General features: G+C 37.9%; 1 protein-coding gene and 1 long non-coding RNA gene across 2 annotated transcripts in view; one reads left to right on the top strand and one right to left on the bottom strand.

Annotated features, from left to right (window-relative positions):
• Window positions 1–19,647, top strand: part of LOC116608847 (DNA helicase MCM8-like) — a 44,073-nt gene that overhangs the window by 19,762 nt on the left and 4,664 nt on the right. Inside the window, exons 14-28 of the mRNA XM_048730005.1 lie at window positions 127–260; window positions 547–605; window positions 719–749; window positions 1,314–1,376; window positions 1,451–1,519; window positions 1,837–1,914; window positions 2,180–2,252; window positions 3,879–3,943; window positions 4,203–4,246; window positions 4,363–4,449; window positions 4,542–4,575; window positions 4,906–4,935; window positions 5,554–5,612; window positions 15,951–15,987; window positions 18,637–18,723. Coding sequence (XP_048585962.1) covers window positions 127–260; window positions 547–605; window positions 719–749; window positions 1,314–1,376; window positions 1,451–1,519; window positions 1,837–1,914; window positions 2,180–2,252; window positions 3,879–3,943; window positions 4,203–4,246; window positions 4,363–4,449; window positions 4,542–4,575; window positions 4,906–4,935; window positions 5,554–5,612; window positions 15,951–15,987; window positions 18,637–18,723 — 950 coding nt within the window. The remainder of the gene's footprint in view (window positions 1–126; window positions 261–546; window positions 606–718; window positions 750–1,313; window positions 1,377–1,450; window positions 1,520–1,836; window positions 1,915–2,179; window positions 2,253–3,878; window positions 3,944–4,202; window positions 4,247–4,362; window positions 4,450–4,541; window positions 4,576–4,905; window positions 4,936–5,553; window positions 5,613–15,950; window positions 15,988–18,636; window positions 18,724–19,647) is intronic.
• On the bottom strand, window positions 15,720–16,183 carry LOC125568247. Its single transcript, XR_007312195.1, has 2 exons — window positions 16,085–16,183; window positions 15,720–16,002 (listed from the first exon to the last, which is right to left on the bottom strand). It is a non-coding gene; the product is annotated as an uncharacterized LOC125568247 (long non-coding RNA).

Here is a 19,647-nt window from a genome sequence, read left to right as displayed (position 1 = left end):
AAACCATCGCCGCTACCCCTTTCTTTTAAAACTTTGAAACACTTGCCTTTTTCTCTTCTCATCTTTTCACATTATAAAACATCCTCCATCTCCCTTCTAACGTTCTCTCTGTTCTGTTTGTCATAGCACGGACCAAATATAACAAAGACAAGTGCATGTTTCTCCTGTATATATACGCCAATGCTGTCAACAATAACAAGGGTAACACCCATACAGGGGCAGAGGAAGAGAGTGGACTTTCCATGGAGTTTACAATCAAGGCAAGCTTACACATTTACCTAACTTTTAGATTTAGATTTGTGGGGGCAGGGGGTTGCTTGGTTTATGCGAAGTAGGGAGTTTATTTGTTCACCAATTACCTTTCATTACGATTCATTTGGCCTTTTATATTTGGGGGTGGAGAAGGAGTTATATAATATTTTTTGCCAAAAAAGAGGGGGGGTGGGGAAGGGCTGGAAGATGGCACTGTATATGTTTATACTTATTTGTTTCAGTGTATCTTTGTGTCGTCTGAAGTCTTGATATCAATTGCTGTCTTGTTTCCAGGAGCTGTACGCAATACAGGAAATCCAGTCAGAGAAAAACCTATTTAGACTGATTGTTGGGTAGGATGTTACATTTATGTGCTGTACGTTAAGTTAGGTGCAAATGTCTTATACCAAAAAGACTGTTGACTTAATGGTTATGTAAGTGAATATGATTTCATCTTACGTTCTAGATCCATGTGTCCTTCCATTTATGGCCATGAGGTAAGAGGGAAGGCGGCGACAATATTAAGCGCGCTAGAAAAGCGATTAAAAGATACAATGTTTACTGATTAAACTACAATGTGCTGTATCATTTATTTCCCTTGTTGAGTTTTTAGGATTAACTTTGTATACTCGCTATAATAAAGAGGGTACTGATATGAATTTAGCACGGGATGCTCTTAAGAAATTCGAAGTGGCCGTATTTGATCTTCTGATTCTGACTCTAACTGATACATGGTATTGTTTGCATACCTGTGTACTGAGTTGAGATAAAATTGTACACGGAAAATGCCAAAAGGAGAAACTTTTTGCTGAGACAAAGAAACAGAGGCCAAGATTTACTGCGATAGACGCCAAACGAGAAAGGAAGCGTAGCTGCAAGACACGCTTAATGTGTGTGTAAATACGCTCGAAAAGACAAACGTGGAGATGGAAAGAACCGAACATTTCCTTTCCTTCCATTTTTGTTCGCACCTTTTTTCTGATTACATGAATGCACATAAGATTTTATGTCCCTTTTTCCTTCTCTAGATCGAGACATTTAATATTGAATTCCCTTTGCAGATGGTTAAGGCAGGTCTCATGCTTGGATTGTTTGGAGGGACTCAAAGATATCTGAACGACAAGGTAAACCACGATTTCAACAGTAATTTAACCCGTTCATTTATAAGGGTATCATCATTTGGCTTATGTTGTATCAGAATCGCATTCCTGTGAGAGGCAACCCTCATGTGCTGGTAGTCGGGGACCCAGGACTCGGCAAAAGTCAGGCAAGTGCCATTAATATCATCATAACATTATTCAACATCATTATCATCATGACCCTAGACTCGGGAAAAGTCAGGTTAGTGTCATTAATATCATCATCATAACTTTATTCAACATTATTATCATCATTATCATCATGAACCTGGACTCAGGAAAAGTTAGGAAAGGATAATATTGAAAGTACAAACTAGTTAAGGTTTCATCTCTAGTTTCATCATCATCATCGCCACTGCTTTCTTATAACTTTAACTTAACTACAGACATCATAATCGATGATATGATGATCTTAATAAACTACATTTTGTATGACTCTCCTCAGATGTTGCAGGCTGTGTCTAACATTGCACCCCGCGGGGTGTATGTCTGCGGAAACACGACCTCGACATCAGGTCTTACGGTGAGTACAACCTAGAACTACATGGCAACATGGTAAGCGCACTGATTAATAAACTAGGAATTGAATTGTATTGGTTCTAAAATACCTTTTTAAATTACTGAATTACTTTTTACCTTTGCTTAATTTCTAAGAATCGCAGATTTTCAAAAATTATTTTGCTGAACCGTTTCGAAACAAAAGCTAATTGCTCCGTTTCTTCTTCTTGGACCCGACGAAGGCCAGTGACACTGCATGTTAATCTTATTGTTTTGGTGTCTGTGTGTAGGTAACTTTGTCCAAGGACGGTTCTTCAGGAGACTACGCCCTTGAAGCAGGAGCTCTCGTGCTGGGAGACCAAGGTAAAGACATGTTAATTAGTTTGTGTGTCCGTGTTTCCTCATGTGTTTATCTCCCTATAGGATGCTGTTGTATTAACTAGGCTTAATCGCCTATTTACGTGTGTTTATCTCCCTATAGGATGCTGTTGTATTAACTAGGCTTAATCGCCTATTTACGTGTGTTTATCTCCCTATAGGATGCTGTTGTACTGACTAGGCTTAATCGCCTATTTATGTGTGTTTATCTCCCTATAGGATGCTGTTGTATTGACTAGGCTTAATCGCCTATTTACGTGTGTTTATCTCCCTATAGGGTGCTGTTGTACTGACTAGGCTTAATCGCCTATTTACGTGTGTTTATCTCCCTATAGGGTGCTGTTGTACTGACTAGGCTTAATCGCCTATTTACGTGTGTTTATCTCCCTATAGGATGCTGTTGTATTGACTAGGCTTAATCGCCTATTAACGTACATTTGTCTCCCTTAAGGATACTGTTGTATTGACTAGGCTTAATCGCCTATTTACGTGTGTTTATCTCCCTATAGGATGCTGTTGTATTGACTAGGCTTAATCGCCTATTTACGTGTGTTTATCTCCCTATAGGATGCTGTTGTATTGACTAGGCTTAATCGCCTATTTACGTGTGTTTATCTCCCTATAGGATGCTGTTGTACTGACTAGGCTTAATCGCCTATTTACGTGTGTTTATCTCCCTATAGGGTGCTGTTGTACTGACTAGGCTTAATCGCCTATTTACGTGTGTTTATCTCCCTATAGGGTGCTGTTGTACTGACTAGGCTTAATCGCCTATTTACGTGTGTTTATCTCCCTATAGGATGCTGTTGTATTGACTAGGCTTAATCGCCTATTAACGTACATTTGTCTCCCTTAAGGATACTGTTGTATTGACTAGGCTTAATCGCCTATTTACGTGTGTTTATCTCCCTTTAGGATGCTGTTGTATTGACTAGGCTTAATCGCCTATTTACGTGTGTTTATCTCCCTATAGGATGCTGTTGTATTGACTAGGCTTAATCGCCTATTTACGTGTGTTTATCTCCCTATAGGATGCTGTTGTACTGACTAGGCTTAATCGCCTATTTACGTGTGTTTATCTCCCTATAGGGTGCTGTTGTACTGACTAGGCTTAATCGCCTATTTACGTGTGTTTATCTCCCTATAGGATGCTGTTGTATTGACTAGGCTTAATCGCCTATTTACGTGTGTTTATCTCCCTATAGGATGCTGTTGTACTGACTAGGCTTAATCGCCTATTTACGTGTGTTTATCTCCCTATAGGGTGCTGTTGTACTGACTAGGCTTAATCGCCTATTTACGTGTGTTTATCTCCCTATAGGGTGCTGTTGTACTGACTAGGCTTAATCGCCTATTTACGTGTGTTTATCTCCCTATAGGATGCTGTTGTATTGACTAGGCTTAATCGCCTATTAACGTACATTTGTCTCCCTTAAGGATACTGTTGTATTGACTAGGCCTAATCGCCTATTTACGTGTGTTTATCTCCCTATAGGATGCTGTTGTATTGACTAGGCTTAATCGCCTATTTACGTGTGTTTATCTCCCTATAGGGTGCTGTTGTACTGACTAGGCTTAATCGCCTATTTACGTGTGTTTATCTCCCTATAGGATGCTGTTGTATTGATGAGTTTGATAAGATGGGTACCCAGCACCAAGCCTTACTTGAAGCCATGGTAAATATAATATCAATAAGTAGCCACAAACACAGAGTTAATAAACTAGAGCCAGAGATATATAGGCACAAAAGGTTGTGAGAAATCCAGGTTCAACCAGACATGGAAGTCGCGGAATGTTTCAACGAACCTACTCAAAAGCGCAAAAGCAAGAAAATCAAGCAGGTGCATTCTCTTGTGCTTGCGCAAGAATCGAAAATTACTCGCATGGGTCGTCATAAGGTATAGTTTGATGCTCATATTCCACTTTTCTTCGCAGGAGCAGCAGAGTATCAGTATCGCAAAGGCTGGGATCGTTTGTAGGTAATCGTTCTTATGGAGCTTTAAGTAACATCCGTAGCTATGGCAACGCCCATGCGTCACGTGCCTTGTTCAGGGGTTTTCCAAGAGTACCAATGTGTTTCTGATGTTTTGTGCAGCTTACCGGCGCGCACGTCCATCATCGCTGCCGCAAACCCTGTAGGTGGACACTACAACAAGGCTAAGACTGTCTCCGAGAACCTCAAGTACGTGATCATGACAGGGGATGACCTTCATTCAACTGCTTAGAGGGGAGGGAACATACACCTAACTGAGTTCTTTCATCTTTTTTTTACAGAATGGGAAGTGCTCTTTTGTCGAGATTTGACTTGGTAAATGTGCAGTGTAAGACGTCACCCGAACCACGAAAATTACTCGCGTAGCTCTTCGTTGCACATTTCACATGGCATGCCGTAACGTTAGCTCAACGATGTTCATATTATAAGGCGAACTACTCTTCGTTGCACATTTCACATGCCATGCCGTGACATTAGCTCAACGTTGTTCATGTCATAAGGCGGGCTGCTTTTTGTTGACTATGAACTAACTTTGACCTCCCTAAATATGCATCATTTCTACTTGGATAACTCGGATAACGCCCCGTTACCTCAATCTAAAAGGTCCGACATATGTACTGATAGTGTTGCCGGATGTTTCCACAGGTCTTTATTCTCCTGGATAAACCAGATGAGGTAAGGAAACCCGTAGATTGGACAAAGTAATGGATAAACCAGATAAGGTAACCCATGGCTTTAAAAGTATTAGATTGGACAAAGTAATGGATGAACCAGATGAGGTAACCCATGACTTCAAAAGTATTAGATTGGACAAAGTAATGGATAAACCAGATGAGTTAACCCATAGCTTCAAAAGTATTAGATTGGACATAGTAATGGATAAACCAGATAAGGTAACCCATGGCTTCAAAAGTATTAGATTGGACAAAGTAATGGATGAACCAGATAAGTTAAAAGGCAACCCAAGGATTCAAAAGTATTAGATCAAATGATGTAATGGATAAAACAGAAAAGTTTAGGCAACCCAAGGATTCAAAAGTATTAGATCGAAAAAAGTAATGGATAACCCAGATATGGTAAGGTAAGCTTTTTAAATATTTCAAGAAGGGACCAAGTTATAAATAAATTGGGTGAGGTAAGAAAACCCAAGTAATTGAAAGCAAATTCAGTAACGAAGATTGAGAAGATTTAATGAGTATATGGCCACTAACCCGTGCTCCTTTTAAGCTGTGCTTAAAAAAAAAAGCGTTGAATGCCTGCCACAAAAGAGCTGATATTTCACTCTGTTCGCAGGAGATGGACTGCATGCTGTCAGAGCACGTGATGGCCCTACATACAGCAGGAAAGAAGAGGTAACCATGGCAACGGAACAAACCAATCATGATTGTGGATAGCATGGGGGAGGGGAACTCATACAGGTATCACAAAATAGCATGTCCTGAGTGGATCCAGAGTTTAGTGGTTCGTTAGACATCTCCCTTCTTTTGGATAAGTGGCTTGTAAGAGAATACGTACCAACCGCGACGTGTTGTTTTACGAGCCACAAAGCCGAGAGGAACCTCTGGAGACAAAAGAAATAACCCACTGTTTGGCGGCCAAGGCCACCCTCGGCACATCACTACTTCTTAACTTGCTATCAATTCGGCACATCACTGCTTCTTATCTTACTATCAATTCGGCACATCACTACTTCTTATGTTGCTATCCATTCGGCACATCACTACATCTTATCTTACTATCAATTCGGCACATCACTACTTCTTATCTTACTATCAATTCGGCACATCACTACTTCTTATCTTTCTATCCATTCAGCACATCACTACTTCTTATCTTATTATCAATTCGGCACATCACTACTTCTTATCTTACTATCAATTCAGCACATCACTACTTCTTATCTTACTATCAATTCGGCACATCACTACTTCTTATCTTATTATCAATTCAGCACATCACTACTTCTTATCTTGCTATCCATTCAGCACATCACTACTTCTTATCTTACTATCAATTCGGCACATCACTACTTCTTATCTTGCTATCCATTCAGCACATCACTACATCTTATCTTACTATCAATTCGGCACATCACTACTTCTTATCTTACTATCAATTCGGCACATCACTACTTCTTATCTTGCTATCCATTCAGCACATCACTACTTCTTATCTTATTATCAATTCGGCACATCACTACTTCTTATCTTACTATCAATTCAGCACATCACTACTTCTTATCTTACTATCAATTCGGCACATCACTACTTCTTATCTTATTATCAATTCAGCACATCACTTCTTCTTATCTTGCTATCCATTCAGCACATCACTACTTCTTATCTTACTATCAATTCGGCACATCACTACTTCTTATCTTGCTATCCATTCAGCACATCACTACTTCTTATCTTACTATCCATTCGGCACATCACTACTTCTTATCTTACTATCAATTCAGCACATCACTACTTCTTATCTTACTATCAATTCGGCACATCACTACTTCTTATCTTATTATCAATTCAGCACATCACTACTTCTTATCTTGCTATCCATTCAGCACATCACTACTTCTTATCTTATTATCAATTCAGCACATCACTACTTATTATCTTGCTATCAATTCGGCACATCACTACTTCTTATCTTGCTATCAATTCGGCACATCACTGCTTCTTATTTTGCTATCAATTCGGCACATCACTACTTCTTATGTTGCTATCCATTCGGCACATCACTACTTCTTATCTTACTATCAATTCGGCACATTACTACTTCTTATCTTGCTATCCATTCGGCACATCACTACTTCTTATCTTACTATCAATTCGGCACATTACTACTTCTTATCTTGCTACCCATTCGGCACATCACTACTTCTTATCTTGCTATCAATTCGGCACATCACTACTTCTTATCTTGCTATCCATTCGGCACATCACTACTTCTTATCTTGCTATCAATTCGGCACATTACTACTTCTTATCTTGCTATCCATCCGGCACATCACTACTTCTTATCTTGCTATCAATTCGGCACATCACTACTTCTTATCTTACTATCCATTCGGCACATCACTACTTCTTATCTTGCTGTCCATTCGGCACATCACTACTTCTTATCTTATTATCAATTCGGCACATCACTACTTCTTATCTTGCTATCCATTCGGCACATCATTACTACTTATCTTATTATCAATTCGGCACATCATTACTACTTATCTTATTATCAATTCGGCACATCACTACTTCTTATCTTACTATCAATTCGGCACATCACTACTTCTTATCTTATTATCAATTCAGCACATCACTACTTCTTATCTTACTATCAATTCGGCACATCACTACTTCTTATCTTGCTATCCATTCGGCACATCACTACTTCTTATCTTGCTATCCATTCAGCACATCACTACTTCTTATCTTGCTATCAATTCGGCACATCACTACTTCTTATCTTACTATCAATTCGGCACATCACTACTTCTTATCTTGCTATCAATTCGGCACATCACTACTTCTTATCTTACTATCCATTCGGCACATCACTACTTCTTATCTTGCTATCCATTCGGCACATCACTACTTCTTATCTTGCTATCACTTCGGCACATCACCACTTCTTATCTTGCTATCAATTCGGCACATCACTTTTTCTTATCTTGCTATCCATTCGGCACATCACTACTTCTTATCTTGCTATCCATTCGGCACATCACTACTTCTTATCTTACTATCAATTCGGCACATCACCACTTCTTATCTTGCTATCAATTCGGCACACCACTACTTCTTATCTTACTATCCATTCGGCACATCACTACTTCTTATCTTACTATCCATTCGGCACATCACTACTTCTTATCTTACTATCAATTCGGCACATCACTACTTCTTATCTTACTATCAATTCGGCACATCACCACTTCTTATCTTACTATCAATTCGGCACATCACTACATCTTATCTTACTATCCATTCGGCGCATCACTACTTCTTATCTTATTATCAATTCGGCACATCACTACTTCTTATCTTGCTATCCATTCGGCACATCACCACTTCTTATCTTATTATCAATTCGGCACATCACCACTTCTTATCTTACTATCAATTCGGCACATCACCACTTCTTATCTTGCTATCAATTCGGCACATCACTACTTCTTATCTTACTATCCATTCGGCACATCACTACTTCTTATCTTACTATCAATTCGGCACATCACTACTTCTTATCTTACTATCCATTCGGCGCATCACTACTTCTTATCTTATTATCAATTCGGCACATCACCACTTCTTATCTTACTATCCATTCGGCACATCACTACTTCTTATCTTGCTATCAATTCAGCACATCACTACTTCTTATCTTACTATCAATTCGGCACATCACTACTTCTTATCTTACTATCAATTCGGCACATCACTACTTCTTTTCTTGCTATTAATTCAGCACATCACTACTTCTTATCTTACTATCAATTCAGCACATCACTACTTCTTATCTTACTATCAATTCGGCACATCACCACTTCTTATCTTGCTATCAATTCGGCACATCACTACTTCTTATCTTGCTATCAATTCGGCACATCACTACTTCTTATCTTACTATCAATTCGGCACATCACTACTTCTTATCTTACTATCAATTCGGCACATCACTACTTCTTATCTTGCTATCAATTCGGCACATCACTACTTCTTATCTTATTATCAATTCGGCACATCACCACTTCTTATCTTACTATCTATTCGGCACATCACTACTTCTTATCTTGCTATCAATTCGGCACATCACTACTTCTTATCTTACTATCAATTCGGCACATCACTACTTCTTATCTTATTATCAATTCGGCACATCACTACTTCTTATCTTGCTATCAATTTGGCACATCACTACTTCTTATCTTGCTATCAATTCGGCACATCACTACTTCTTATCTTGCTATCAATTCGGCACATCACTACTTCTTATCTTACTATCAATTCGGCACATCGCTACTTCTTATGTTGCTATCAATTCGGCACATCACTACTTCTTATCTTACTATCAATTCGGCACATCACTACTTCTTATCTTATTATCAATTCAGCACATCACTACTTCTTATCTTGCTATCCATTCGGCACATCACTACTTCTTATCTTACTATCAATTCGGCACATCACCACTTCTTATCTTACTATCCATTCGGCACATCACTACTTCTTATCTTACTATCCATTCGGCACATCACTACTTCTTATCTTACTATCAATTCGGCACATCACTACTTCTTATCTTATCATCAATTCGGCACATCACCACTTCTTATCTTGCTATCCATTCGGCACATCACTACTTCTTATCTTGCTATCAATTCGGCACATCACTACTTCTTATCTTGCTATCCATTCAGCACATCACTACTTCTTATCTTACTATCAATTCGGCACATCACTACTTCTTATCTTGCTATCAATTCGGCACATCACTACTTCTTATCTTGCTATCAATTCGGCACATCACTACTTCTTATCTTACTATCCATTCGGCACATCACTACTTCTTATCTTATTATCAATTCGGCACATCACTACTTCTTATCTTGCTATCCATTCGGCACATCACTACTTCTTATCTTACTATCAATTCGGCACATCACTACTTCTTATCTTATTATCAATTCGGCACATCACTACTTCTTATGTTGCTATCCACTCGGCACATCACTACTTCTTATCTTACTATCCATTCGGCACATCACTACTTCTTATCTTGCTATCCATTCGGCACATCACTACTTCTTATCTTGCTATCCATTCGGCACATCACTACTTCTTATCTTGCTATCCATTCGGCACATCACTACTTCTTATCTTACTATCAATTCGGCACATCACTACTTCTTATCTTGCTATCAATTCGGCACATCACTACTTCTTATCTTACTATCCATTCGGCACATCACTACTTCTTATCTTGCTATCCATTCGGCACATCACTACTTCTTATCTTACTATCAATTCGGCACATCACTACTTCTTATCTTACTATCAATTTGGCACATCACTACTTCTTATCTTACTATCAATTTGGCACATCACTACTTCTTATCTTACTATCAATTTGGCACATCACTACTTCTTATCTTACTATCCATTCGGCACATCACCACTTCTTATCTTACTATCAATTTGGCACATCACTACTTCTTATCTTACTATCAATTTGGCACATCACTACATCTTATCTTGCTATCCATTCGGCACATCACTACTTCTTATCTTACTATCAATTCGGCACATCACTACTTCTTATCTTACTATCCATTCGGCACATCACTACTTCTTATCTTGCTATCAATTCGGCACATCACTACTTCTTATCTTGCTATCCATTCGGCACATCACTACTTCTTATCTTGCTATCAATTCGGCACATCACTACTTCTTATCTTACTATCAATTCAGCACATCACTACTTCTTATCTTGCTATCCATTCGGCACATCACCACTTCTTATCTTACTATCAATTCAGCACATCACTACTTCTTATCTTACTATCCATTCGGCACATCACTACTTCTTATCTTGCTATCCATTCGGCACATCACTACTTCTTATCTTACTATCAATTCAGCACATCACTACTTCTTATCTTGCTATCCATTCGGCACATCACTACTTCTTATCTTGCTATCAATTCGGCACATCACTACTTCTTATCTTGCTATCCATTCGGCACATCACTACTTCTTATCTTGCTATCAATTCAGCACATCACTACTTCTTATCTTGCTATCCATTCGGCACATCACCACTTCTTATCTTACTATCAATTCAGCACATCACTACTTCTTATCTTGCTATCAATTCGGCACATCACTACTTCTTATCTTGCTATCAATTCGGCACATCACTACTTCTTATCTTGTTATCAATTCGGCACATCACTACTTCTTATCTTACTATCAATTCAGCACATCACTACTTCTTATCTTACTATCAATTCGGCACATTACTACTTCTTATCTTACTATCAATTCAGCACATCACTACTTCTTATCTTGCTATCCATTCGGCACATCACCACTTCTTATCTTACTATCAATTCAGCACATCACTACTTCTTATCTTGCTATCAATTCGGCACATCACTACTTCTTATCTTGCTATCAATTCGGCACATCACTACTTCTTATCTTGTTATCAATTCGGCACATCACTACTTCTTATCTTACTATCAATTCAGCACATCACTACTTCTTATCTTACTATCAATTCGGCACATCACTACTTTTTATCTTACTATCCATTCGGCACATCACCACTTCTTATCTTACTATCAATTTGGCACATCACTACTTCTTATCTTACTATCAATTTGGCACATCACTACATCTTATCTTGCTATCCATTCGGCACATCACTACTTCTTATCTTACTATCAATTCGGCACATCACTACTTCTTATCTTACTATCCATTCGGCACATCACTACTTCTTATCTTGCTATCAATTCGGCACATCACTACTTCTTATCTTGCTATCCATTCGGCACATCACTACTTCTTATCTTACTATCAATTCGGCACATCACTACTTCTTATCTTACTATCAATTCAGCACATCACTACTTCTTATCTTGCTATCCATTCGGCACATCACCACTTCTTATCTTACTATCAATTCGGCACATCACTACTTCTTATCTTACTATCAATTCGGCACATCACTACATCTTATCTTGCTATCCATTCGGCACATCACTACTTCTTATCTTACTATCAATTCGGCACACCACTACTTCTTATCTTACTATCCATTCGGCACATCACTACTTCTTATCTTATTATCAATTCGGCACATCACTACTTCTTATCTTACTATCATTTCGGCACATCACTACTTCTTATCTTACTATCTATTCGGCACATCACCACTTCTTATCTTACTATCAATTCGGCACATCACTACTTCTTATCTTACTATCAATTCGGCACATCACTACTTCTTATCTTGCTATCAATTCGGCACATCACTACTTCTTATCTTGCTATCCATTCGGCACATCACTACTTTTTATCTTACTATCAATTCGGCACATCACTACTTCTTATCTTACTATCAATTCGGCACATCACTACTTCTTATCTTATTATCAATTCGGCACATCACTACTTCTTATCTTGCTATCCATTCAGCACATCACTACATCTTATCTTACTATCAATTCGGCACATCACTACTTCTTATCTTACTATCAATTCGGCACATCACTACTTCTTATCTTATTATCAATTCAGCACATCACTACTTCTTATCTTGCTATCCATTCAGCACATCACTACTTCTTATCTTATTATCAATTCAGCACATCACTACTTCTTATCTTACTATCCATTCGGCACATCACTACTTCTTATCTTACTATCCATTCGGCACATCACTACTTCTTATCTTATTATCAATTCGGCACATCACCACTTCTTATCTTGCTATCAATTCGGCACATCACTACTTCTTATCTTACTATCCATTCGGCACATCACTACTTCTTATCTTACTATCCATTCGGCACATCACCACTTCTTATCTTACTATCTATTCGGCACATCACTACTTCTTATCTTGCTATCAATTCGGCACATCACTACTTCTTATCTTACTATCAATTCGGCACATCACCACTTCTTATCTTACTATCCATTCGGCACATCACTACTTCTTATCTTACTATCCATTCGGCACATCACTACTTCTTATCTTACTATCCATTCGGCACATCACCACTTCTTATCTTACTATCAATTCGGCACATCACCACTTCTTATCTTACTATCCATTTGGCACATCACTACTTCTTATCTTACTATCCATTCGGCACATCACTACTTCTTATCTTACTATCCATTCGGCACATCACTACTTCTTATCTTGCTATCCATTCGGCACATCACTACTTCTTATCTTGCTATCCATTCAGCACATCACTACTTCTTGTCTTGCTATCAATTCGGCACATCACTACTTCTTATCTTACTATCCATTCGGCACATCACTACTTCTTATCTTGCTATCCATTCGGCACATCACTACTTCTTATCTTACTATCAATTCGGCACATCACTACTTCTTATCTTACTATCCATTCGGCACATCACTACTTCTTATCTTGCTATCCATTCGGCACATCACTACTTCTTATCTTACTATCCATTCGGCACATCACTACTTCTTATCTTACTATCAATTTGGCACATCACTACTTCTTATTTTACTATCAATTCGGCACATCACTACTTCTTATCTTGCTATCAATTCGGCACATCACTACTTCTTATCTTGCTATCCATTCGGCACATCACTACTTCTTATCTTGCTATCAATTCGGCACATCACTACTTTTTATCTTACTATCCATTCGGCACATCACTACTTCTTATCTTGCTATCAATTCGGCACATCACTACTTTTTATCTTACTATCCATTCGGCACATCACTACTTTTTATCTTACTATCAATTCGGCACATCACTACTTTTTATCTTACTATCCATTCGGCACATCACCACTTCTTATCTTGCTATCAATTCGGCACATCGCTACTTCTTATCTTACTATCAATTCGGCACATCACTACTTCTTATCTTGCTATCAATTCGGCACATCACTACTTCTTATCTTGCTATCCATTCAGCACATCACTACTTCTTATCTTACTATCAATTCGGCACATCACTACTTCTTATCTTACTATCCATTCGGCACATCACTACTTCTTATCTTGCTATCAATTCGGCACATCACTACTTCTTATCTTGCTATCAATTCGGCACATCACTTCTTTTTATCTTACTATCCATTCGGCACATCACTACTTCTTATCTTACTATCAATTCGGCACATCACTACTTCTTATCTTGCTATCATTTCGGCACATCACTACTTCTTATCTTGCTATCATTTCGGCACATCACTACTTCTTATCTTACTATCCATTCGGCACATCACTACTTCTTATCTTGCTATCCATTCGGCACATTACTACTTCTTATCTTACTATCAATTCGGCACATCACTACTTCTTATCTTGCCATCAATTCGGCACATCACTACTTCTTATCTTACTATCAATTCAGCACATCACTACTTCTTATCTTATTATCAATTCGGCACATCACTACTTCTTATCTCACTATCAATTCGGCACATCACTACTTCTTATCTTACTATCCATTCAGCACATCACTACTTTTTATCTTACTATCAATTCGGCACATCACTACTTCTTATCTTACTATCCATTCAGCACATCACTACTTTTTATCTTACTATCAATTCGGCACATCACTACTTCTTATCTTACTATCAATTCGGCACATCATTACTTTTTATCTTACTATCAATTCGGCACATCAATACTTCTTATCTTGCTATCCATTCGGCACATCACTACTTCTTATCTTACTATCCATTCGGCACATCACTACTTCTTATCTTGCTATCAATTCGGCACATCACTACTTCTTATCTTACTGTCAATTCGGCACATCACTACTTCTTATCTTACTATCCATTCGGCACATCACTACTTCTTATCTTGCTATCAATTCGGCACATCACTACTTTTTATCTTACTATCCATTCGGCACATCACTACTTCTTATCTTACTATCAATTCGGCACATTACTACTTCTTATCTTGCTATCCATTCGGCACATCACTACTTCTTATCTTGCTATCCATTCGGCACATCACTACTTCTTATCTTGCTATCAATTCGGCACATCACTACTTTTTATCTTACTATCCATTCGGCACATCACTACTTCTTATCTTACTATCAATTCGGCACATCACTACTTCTTATCTTGCTATCATTTCGGCACATCACTACTTCTTATCTTGCTATCATTTCGGCACATCACTACTTCTTATCTTGCTATCCATTCGGCACATCACTACTTCTTATCTTACTATCCATTCGGCACATCACTACTTCTTATCTTACCATCAATTCGGCACATCACTACTTCTTATCTTACTATCAATTCGGCACATCACTACTTCTTATCTTGCTATCATTTCGGCACATCACTACTTCTTATCTTGCTATCATTTCGGCACATCACTTCTTCTTATCTTGCTATCCATTCGGCACATCACTACTTCTTATCTTACTATCCATTCGGCACATCACTACTTCTTATCTTACCATCAATTCGGCACATCACTACTTCTTATCTTACTATCCATTCGGCACATCACTACTTCTTATCTTGCTATCCATTCGGCACATCACTACTTCTTATCTTACTATCCATTCGGCACATCACTACTTCTTATCTTGCTATCCATTCGGCACATCACTACTTCTTATCTTGCTATCAATTCGGCACATCACTACTTCTTATCTTGCTATCATTTCGGCACATCTCTACTTCATATCTTGCTATCACTTCGGCACAATACTTTTTCTTAACTTGCTATCAATTTGGCACATCACTACTTCTTATCTTACTATCCATTCGGCACATCACTACTTCTTATCTTGCTATCCATTCAGCACATCACTACTTCTTATCTTGCTATCCATTCGGCACATCACTACTTCTTAACTTGCTATCAATTCGGCACATTACTTTTTCTTAACTTGCCATCAATTCAGCTTTTCTTTTCGCAGTGCTCTAGGGAGTGTGACGGTGAGGAGATCCGTGGAGGTACGTTGTGTTAACCTGTTGAAGAGACTCTGTCAGCCTCTCCTCTTTTGTTGTTTACCTTTGCATGAGCTTACAAAATAATCATCCAAAAACATACCTTCATCTTCAGTGTATCAGATTGGATCGTTACCATTGCTAAGTGGATTGCAGATAAGCCGATGCAAATGGATTTTCTCTGCTAGCTCCATATGGCCGCTTCGATGGAACTAATTTAAGCCCACGCATGTAATTGTTACAATTTTGATTATTAGAGCGAAAATAGATTTACCTGGTTTTTCGAAAATAGCAAAATCGCAAAATGTTTACCTTTGCATGAACTTTACAAAATAATCATCCAAAAACATACCTTCATCTTCAGTGTATCAGATTGGATCGTTACCATTGCTAAGTGGATTGCAGATAAGCCGATGCAAATCGATTTTCTCTGCTAGCTCTATATGGCCGCTTCGATGGAACTAATTTAAGCCCACGCATGTAATTGTTACAATTTTGATTATTAGAGCGAAAATAGATTTACCTGGTTTTTCGAAAATAGCAAAATCGCAAAATGTTTACCTTTGCATGAACTTTACAAAATAATCATCCAAAAACATACCTTCATCTTCAGTGTATCAGATTGGATCGTTACCATTGCTAAGTGGATTGCAGATAAGCCGATGCAAATCGATTTTCTCTGCTAGCTCTATATGGCCGCTTCGATGGAACTAAATTAAGCCCACGCATGTAATTGTTACAATTTTGATGATTAGAGCGAAAATAAATTTACCTGGTTTTTCGAAAATAGCAAAATCGCAAAATGTTTACCTTTGCATGAGCTTACAAAATAATCATCCAAAAACATACCTTCATCTTCAGTGTATCAGATTGGATCGTTACCATTGCTAAGTGGATTGCAGATAAGCCGATGCAAATCGATTTTCTCTGCTAGCTCTATATGGCCGCTTCGATGGAACTAATTTAAGCCCACGCATGTAATTGTTACAATTTTGATTATTAGAGCGAAAATAGATTTACCTGGTTTTTCGAAAATAGCAAAATCGCAAAATGTTTACCTTTGCATGAGCTTACAAAATAATCATCCAAAAACATACCTTCATCTTCAGTGTATCAGATTGGATCGTTACCATTGCTAAGTGGATTGCAGATAAGCCGATGCAAATCGATTTTCTCTGCTAGCTCTATATGGCCGCTTCGATGGAACTAATTTAAGCCCACGCATGTAATTGTTACAATTTTGATTATTAGAGCGAAAATAGATTTACCTGGTTTTTCGAAAATAGCAAAATCGCAAAATGTTTACCTTTGCATGAACTTACAAAATAATCATCCAAAAACATACCTTCATCTTCAGTGTATCAGATTGGATCGTTACCATTGCTAAGCGGATTGCAGATAAGCCGATGCAAATCGATTTTCTCTGCTAGCTCTATATGGCCGCTTCGATGGAACTAAATTAAGCCCACGCATGTAATTGTTACAATTTTGATTATTAGAGCGAAAATAGATTTACCTGGTTTTTCGAAAATAGCAAAATCGCAAAATGTTTACCTTTGCATGAACTTTACAAAATAATCATCCAAAAACATACCTTCATCTTCAGTGTATCAGATTGGATCGTTACCATTGCTAAGCGGATTGCATATAAGCCGATGCAAATCGATTTATTCTGCTAGCTCTATATGGCCGCTTCGATGGAACTAAATTAAGCCCACGCATGTAATTGTTACAATTTTGATGATTAGAGCGAAAATAAATTTACCTGGTTTTTCGAAAATAGCAAAATCGCAAAATGTTTACCTTTGCATGAACTTTACAAAATAATCATCCAAAAACATACCTTCATCTTCAGTGTATCAGATTGGATCCTTACCATTGCTAAGTGGATTGCATATAAGCCGATGCAAATCGATTTATTCTGCTAGCTCTATATGGCCGCTTCGATGGAACTAAATTAAGCCCACGCATGTAATTGTTACAATTTTGATTATTAGAGCGAAAATAGATTTACCTGGTTTTTCGAAAATAGCAAAATCGCAAAATGTTTACCTTTGCATGAGCTTACAAAATAATCATCCAAAAACATACCTTCATCTTCAGTGTATCAGATTGGATCGTTACCATTGCTAAGTGGATTGCAGATAAGCCGATGCAAATCGATTTTCTCTGCTAGCTCTATATAGCCGCTTCGATGGAACTAATTTAAGCCCACGCATGTAATTGTTACAATTTTGATTATTAGAGCGAAAATAGATTTACCTGGTTTTTCGAAAATAGCAAAATCGCAAAATGTTTACCTTTGCATGAACTTTACAAAATAATCATCCAAAAACATACCTTCATCTTCAGTGTATCATATTGGATCGTTACCATTGCTAAGCGGATTGCAGATAAGCCGATTCAAATGGATTTTCTCTGCTAGCTCTATATAGCTGCTTCGATGGAACTAAATTAAGCCCACGCATGTAATTGTTACAATTTTGATGATTAGAGCGAAAATAAAGTTATCGTTTTTTCGAAAATAGCAAAATCGCAAAAATAAAGTGTCACGAAATATCGCCTTCTCAAAATCGCAAGATTTTGACATCGCGAAAATAAAGTGTAATAAGGTATACGCTTGGTCCCTGATGGGCGCCCTCACTATTTTCACAGGAGAGCAGTGATGATGATGATGATGATGGAGAGGATGAAGGAAGACAACAGTGGGAAGCTGATAAGCCGTTATCGGAACGATTAAAGGTAAGAACAGTCAACTATAACTTTCGAATGTCCCCAAATATTGGTCTTTTTTTAAGCTCATCTCACTTGCCGATCTAGCTGCACCTGCATTTTTCGAACCCCACTATTAACAAAGGCTAATCACGCCGCCATTTTATGCTCCCGCTCAATGCCGAGTGACTCATAGAATCCATTTCCATCTGCTAATTCAACCAAGTAACTGCAAAACCTTCAATCAAATATCGTTAATACTTCAGTCTTTGGTGGCTGTTTTGATTTTCTTGCAAATAAACCGTTGTATTTGCAATTTTAAACAGTGATAAAGGAGTGGTTGATCGACATCCTTTTCGCGGCCGTGGGTTACCATTAGTTATTTACTATCATTTCACCTAGCGGCGAGAACAGAGCAAAAAAATGTCAAGTTTTCCCAAAATAAGGTCTGGTTAACTTCGGTAAGCTTGAATTTTTGCATAGAGGTTCCTTATGTTATGTAAACCAACATATCAAAAAGTGTACTTTTCTAATGGATTCGTCTTCGAGATGAGGCTTGAAGTGCAATTTTCAAATGGTCAAAGTATGAATTATCCTCGTTTTTAGGGAGAAGTCGGGCGCTGATCAGAAATTAAGCCAACTTTGCTCGCTAATATCTAAATTTCATATGTTCTAAATTTCTTAAAAAATTGGGATTAAGCTTTTGGTCAGAGGAACTCCTTGTATGCGGAATCTTGAGCTTGTTTATTGAGAATAGGAAAATTTCATGCCATTTTTTACTCTGTCAGCGGCGAGAAACCTCATTCTTGGGACAAAGCACAAGAAGAAGACAAAAATATAAGAAGTGTAAGGATTTCTGTTTACATCGACAGAGATGTTGCTACCGCATAGCATTCTTTTTCAGAACTGATACCTAAAATAGCGTTTTCTTGTTTCGAGAATGGATTAAAATGA

The sequence above is a fragment of the Nematostella vectensis genome, chromosome 7 (assembly GCF_932526225.1).
Source record: "Nematostella vectensis chromosome 7, jaNemVect1.1, whole genome shotgun sequence".
Classification (NCBI taxonomy): domain Eukaryota; kingdom Metazoa; phylum Cnidaria; class Anthozoa; order Actiniaria; family Edwardsiidae; genus Nematostella; species Nematostella vectensis.
This window is presented reverse-complemented; position numbering and strand designations above follow the sequence as displayed.